The following is a 6437-nucleotide window of genomic DNA, read 5'->3' on the forward strand; positions in this document are numbered from 1 at the left end:
ATTCAGAGTGTTTGGAAATTATCCTATAACCTTTGTAAAAAAAAATGGGGGCAAAAACTACAGTATTGTTGGCATTGTTGTAAGCACACAAAGACGTGTAAAGTGATAAAACATCTGTTTTTTTCTTAAATGGAGGTGTTCATTGCTGATGACCAAAGCTTTTAATTAACAGCGCCTGACTGCTAATTACATATAGATTTCTCAAACAAGTCCAACTGGGGTTTTTAATAATTACATCAACATGCAGTTAATCAGTGAGTTATTTGAGTATGAAAGCATTTAACTCCCACAGACCTGTTTTACTTTGGATTATGATTTTTTTAATAATTGCACTTAACAAAACTCTAATTTAGCTTTGCATAAAAATATCTATAATTAACCGTCTGTCTAGTACAAACAAATGCATTGGGACATAGAACATTTCACCTTTCCCCAGGTGTGCGTCAGTACTCATAACAGACCTCTGCTGTGCTCTCCTCTGGCAGGGTCAGACCTGCAGACTGAAGGACAGAGACGGCCCTCGGCTTGGCACAGAGCTGGCTCTCGACCTCTGGGGGATTATAATAAGCTGGGTCTACGCATCACACAATAACCCACATTGACTGCTTGTAGTACACCAATCTGTGCTGCCAACTGGAAGAAACAACCACTTACTGCTAGACGGGGCGCATGCCTGCAGAAAGGGCTCGTGTCTTGAGGCGAAAACAAGCGTTTAAATGTATGTTCAACAAACAGGATCTTACTTTTCCTGCTGAACTCTAGAACATTGTAGAATATCGAATGGGAAAACTGCAGGATTGGTAAAAGCCAGGGATGAAATGAGAAATAAAAGCTGTTTTGGAAATTTGCTTATAAATGAACCAGATTGGGCCATTTCTAGTCAAAGCTTTTGCTAGTTGCTAGTTTATAGAATATRTCTCCAAACAATCACCTCACCACAGCCTTTGTGTAAAACTCATTCAGATAGACAAACAGAAGCTCAAGTACAGCTGCTGTACAGATCATACAGCAGTGATTTGAACAGATCATTATGTAAGAGAAGTCAGACCCATCGTTTGTCAAACATTGCCTCTCACACACATAGAATTACACATACTAGTCCAGGGATGGTGGAGTTTATTACAAAGCAAAATAGACAGACGTTATTGTAGAATATTACCCAATCCAACAGCAGTGGCACAGCCAGATGTTTGGTTGACTATTATAGTAATTCTGTTCTCATTAAATCGCATCAAATCTTAAAAACAAAGTGTCCAAATTAAACAAAAATAAWACAAAAACCCTGCTCTCATGTTCAGTCATGCACAGCCCCTAGCACAGGTCTTGTCTGGTCTTTGGGTGAACACTGGGTCTCATTCTGGGGGGTTCTAGTKGTTCTGCTTCACAGTGCCTGTTGCTCTGACCTCTGCTCTTTGTCTCAGCCATGTCAATTGCATAATAAGGACCTATAGAATCTATTATACAGTGGGGAGCGAAAGTTTGGGCAGCCTTGTTAATTTTCCTGATTTWCCTTTATAAATCATTGATTGTTTGGATTAAAAAAATCAGTTAAATATATCATATAGGGGACAAACACAGTGATATTTAAGTGAAATAAAGTTTATATGATTTACAGAAAGTGTGCAATAATTGGTTAAACAAAATTAGGCAGGTGCATATATGTGGGCACCAGCGTCTTGGGGGTCACTGGTGCCCAGGAGCCACTGTGTGAGAGACGGGGTACGTTCTGGACAGGTCGCAAGTCCATCACAGATATCTATATATGTACAAGTGTTTTATAAATAGTTATTAATATTTCTTTTAATTGAGTACCTCACATGTGGTTTATGTGAGATCAAAGAATTTTTAAAGTAAAAGTGCTTGAGATATAAACTAAAAAAAAAAAAATCATGACGACGATGAGGAAGAGAAAGCTGCATTTCCTCTTATGGATCGTTTTGTTCATGATGACTGAACAGCTTTCAGCTTGACTGAGTTTAGAATCACATTCTAGCAAAACTTGTCTAAAACAGGCACAGTTTTCATTTTTTTTTTTTCTTAATCAGCGCAAACAACTGTAAAGTCTTTAATTAACTCATATCTGGCCTCTACTGATGAGTTCTAATGTGAACAAGTTAGGTGAAGTGATAACTATTTTGATATGACTGATTGTTTGGGTCGGTTGAAGAGATTATCCTGCTATAATCTTTGTGCATTACCTGTTGTGATTGTTGTAATGTTACTGTCCTTTTAAATACTTCTTGTTGAGTGTTGTGTGTTAGTAAATATGTTTTTACTGTGATACAGTAGATTTTATTGTATTTACTGTACTTATTGTTGATGAATGAATGTTCTTTTCCTGCTTACTGTAACATGGGGTTTATTTAAGATACCTTAGACCTTAATTTGTGGATGCCTGCAGCAGGCTTTCTGCAACCTGCCCCCTCATCATGTCACAAGACAGTGCAGGGAGGCGGTAGCTGCCTAAAGTCTTACTCACTGTGAAAGTCAAACAGAAAAACATTTGTTACGTTTCTCCAAATCAWCTATTTTAAGCTCTGACTGGAGAAAAGATTCGACAAACATTTACTGCAACGTCTGCATTTTTTTTTACTCCCTAATTTGACTCAGGACTCGTGTTGCAGAACTTTTGTTTTTTACTAGCCAGAYGATTTCACAATGGACTTTGTTTCGATGACCAAATATTTGTTCAATCTGACAGACATCTCTGTGGCTTACATTTAAGGGGGTCATCAATTCAGTGCTACAGTTTCTACAAACTTTACTTTTCCCCTCCAACTGAAAAATCCCTCTAAAAAAAGTATGACTGCCTGCCACTGAAGTGGCAGCAACAATCAGTCTTTTTCTCCAACTCAAACAGATGCTATGAACTTATGCTGCCTTATCATTAATCCACAGAAATAAACATTTTACTCCATAACCTAACAGTTGTACCCAGCTGCTGTTTATGATCTTTGATTTAAGAAATGTACATGAAAGAAACTGGTTTTCACTGTGAACTTCCTAAAAGGTCCATAATGTATTCTGATTAGCGTGTCAGAGCATTGAGTTGACTTAAGAGATCACCAAGATATAAGTGTTGACTTTCTTTTGATTATTTTACACCTATAATCAGACTAACAGCATCTTTATTGCTTACAAGTTTCTTCTGGAGAGATTATTTTATGGAAGTTATCAGATATTTCTTACATTTGTTACTCTCTGCATCGCTTTCAGTTTCATATTCTGTATAATTTACTCATATTCAACAAGTTTCCATTCACAATAAGAGCAATGCTTTAAATGAAAGTACCTGTAGGCATTTTTGGATGCAGGCCTGGGGTCGAACTTAAAGAAGATAATACACATGGATGTACTGGAAACAGACAACAGGGTTGTCACTCTGTCCACATCTGTCTTCAAATATCAGTCAAATATCAGTCATATCTAAAGGCAAAAGAAGGAGAGATGTGTTATTATCTGTATTTAGAGTTTAAAAGTTTCAAATGGTTATTTAAGGAGCACGACTTGTACTAATTAATACAAATTATTACACGAGGGACGAATCAAATTTTATACTTTTTACGCCAATGATCTGAATGATTGTATACGCAGGCTCCACTCCTAAAACTTTATTATGTAGCAAGAGAACCCGACTGTACATTCAGCAAAACATACATGATGACGTGCATTAATCACCTTAGGTAGGTCTTCTTACCTAATGAAATCACACAGGTTAATGGCATCTTGTGAGAGTCTAGAGTTCTGCTAAAAGCTGAACACTTACACTATTCAGTCAATCTGTGACGACAGTAACAACAAATCTGCTTTTCCACCTCCTGTTTAGCTAACAGTTACGGTATAGCATACTTACAAGTGACAGAGGAAGAAATCCAACAAAGTTTAGCTACTTGAACTTAGCAAAACAGAAATATACGCTATTTTGGCTGCTTGTTTGCCGATTATCTGTACATGTGTAATGTAAAGTAGCCTACTAGTTGTACACTCGTTGTTGACGATTGAATGAAAGGAAGTGCTTACATACTGTTACCTCGATTTGTTCTTTCGTCCGTGTCGCTCGATTCACAAACCTGCTATTTCTCCCTGAGCTCCCAATAACTCCGCCCACATCGGCGCATTCAATACTTAAAACGAGCGCACGTTGAGTTGGGCTTGGTTTGATGCGATTGGCTGCTACAAAGCGGAAATCCCAAGTTAGATCCGTAAACAGAAATGGCCAAACTTCCGGTTCTCCAAAATAAAAGCATAGTGTTGTGAATAAATTATGAAAAATAACTCAAAAAATTGCTATTTAAGTTAGGAATAAATTACAAATAATGGCTTTAAAATAAAAAATGGGGAAATACTAGATATTACCAAGGAAAATCATTAGCATACACCGTGTATTGTTGGATTTAAACAGCAATTTCATAAAAAATATTTCCATTAAAATATAAAATATATTTTCTAGATATAGGAATAATTAGAAACTCAATAAAAAAACTGCTGTAGTGTAATGTTAGTGATGGGGCGGAGACACTTGCCGTGACCGACAGCTTCTAGCACTTTTTTTTTGATGAGAGGGATAAAGGCATGCTCTGCTTTTTATTCAGCAGCACAACGCCGCAGATGCTATTAACAACACTCGCTTTGTAGACAACTTTCGAACCAGTGAAGTTTTCGCAGTTTTCGCATGTGACATTCGACCGARGAGTAACACGAAACTGGCAAGTATACCATTGGAGATTTTTAAGGTTGTGAAGAGCAGCAGACTGACCCTGCAGCAGCCAAGTTGCATCCCAAATATCGGCATTCATCTGAGGCTGGGAGTACTGCTCATCACAGGGGAGACACACACACTTGGTCTGCGACGGCGACGATGGCCAGAAGATACTGAGGTAGTTCACACACTGCTTCAGCTTCTCACACACGATTCTTTTAGGTCGATTCGAGTGACAAGTTTTAGCTTGTGCTGTTGCTCTGCATGAGGTGGGTGTGACAGATAAAAAGAGATGGGAATCACGTAATAACGTCGTAAAACAGCTCTAAAGGCTTTAGAGAAAATGATGTATAAAATATATTATCATAACGCCTGCTTTATTTACAACACTTTATATAAAAATGACACAAATGTGCATGTTTTACGGCATTAAACACGTTCATACATAGGCTGACWGGTTATTTGTTGTTCGGTCTTTGCTCTAATGACTGCTGAAGGGAGCGCGTGCCGTCAATCATCGTTCTACTCGATTGTTTTCTCCCCTCCTGATAGTGAGTGAGTTACCATGGAGAGTCTTCCGGTTTCCCTCCTGTAATGACCTTATTTGGAGAAGGGGCAGCTTTCCTGATTGATGTAGTTGTTTTGTTAATGGCGCTGTAGTATGCACGTCCCCCGTGGGAGAAAACGGTGGAACGAGCAAAAAGCTTTAAAACAGTTATTTACCGAGACCTCGGATGGAGTTCTCAGTAAACCTTGATTGGTCCTGGTCAGCTTTTTCACACCCCGCTACCCTCTAATGGCCTCAGGATGTGACAAGACGCAATTAAAGCAATTAACTGCGTGAGCACGTGCAGTCAGATTGCGTTTGCTTGTTGCACTGGAAAATACAACATGCAGAAGCTATGAGAGTCTGAACTAAGAGGCTTATGTACGCCTGGTTTTGTTCTRTGTTTTGACGTTAAGCCAGTTTATATTAAATATGACTAAAATATGTATAACAATACTTACAAATATAAGTGTTACTTAGAAAGGGAGTATGTTGTCCTAAACTGGCACTGATAAATGCATCAGGCTATCAAATGCCACTTGTTAATGTAGACTAGGTGAAGAGTGAAAACATTAACAAAGATGCAGCTGCAGAAATACAAAAAGTTATGAGAATAGAGGCAAGTAATTTTATTTAAAACTTTTAGTTAGTATTTTTATGCATCATTTCCAGTGCCTCTTTACTCCTGTCAGAGAAGTTGTTTCTTGATTATWAAGTGTATGCAAATACAACCCTATATACAGTATATCAGCATATCTTGTTAGTGCCTGAATACTTCCAGCAGTTAATGTAGGATCATACATGAAATGATCTTTTGCCTCAGTTAGGCCTCCCTCAGATGTTTCTATGTTTATACATTCACAGTTTGACAGAACACATTGTGGGCTCWTTTGCAGTCAGGAGGTGAACAATTTTGAACACAAAATATTTGCAGAGCAGACATGATCAGAATCTCTGACTGTGCTGAAAATGGAGAAATGCTCAGTAACCTGAGGTAAACATTAGGACTAAAGTTGAATACTAATGTCAAAAAAACACACTTGGGTCTATTTCATACTATGTTTATGATGGTTTTTGAGTAAAACAATTTGATACTAAAACAATCATACATGCATACACACACAAATACATACATACATACACTACATACATACATACATACATACATACATACATACATACATACATACA

The 6437-nt window shown here is 37.8% G+C and overlaps 2 protein-coding genes across 3 annotated transcripts in view; one reads left to right on the forward strand and one right to left on the reverse strand.

Moving 5' to 3' along the window:
• The window catches only part of tango2 (transport and golgi organization 2 homolog (Drosophila)), a gene marked incomplete at its 5' end in the record, with an annotated part of 31357 nt that extends 28041 nt beyond the window's left edge, over window positions 1-3316 (reverse strand). The window contains 1 exon segment of the mRNA XM_014018099.1: window positions 3293-3316. Coding sequence (XP_013873553.1) covers window positions 3293-3316 — 24 coding nt within the window.
• Window positions 3317-4762: 1446 nt separating this feature from the next.
• The window catches only part of arvcfb (ARVCF delta catenin family member b), a 352935-nt gene continuing 351260 nt past the window's right edge, over window positions 4763-6437 (forward strand). For both annotated transcript variants that reach the window (XM_014018097.1, XM_014018096.1), the window contains exon 1: window positions 4763-4877. The gene's annotated coding sequence lies outside the window, so the exon portion shown is untranslated. The remainder of the gene's footprint in view (window positions 4878-6437) is intronic.

Source organism: Austrofundulus limnaeus, unplaced genomic scaffold (assembly GCF_001266775.1).
Source record: "Austrofundulus limnaeus strain Quisiro unplaced genomic scaffold, Austrofundulus_limnaeus-1.0 Scaffold183, whole genome shotgun sequence".
Lineage (NCBI taxonomy): Eukaryota > Metazoa > Chordata > Actinopteri > Cyprinodontiformes > Rivulidae > Austrofundulus > Austrofundulus limnaeus.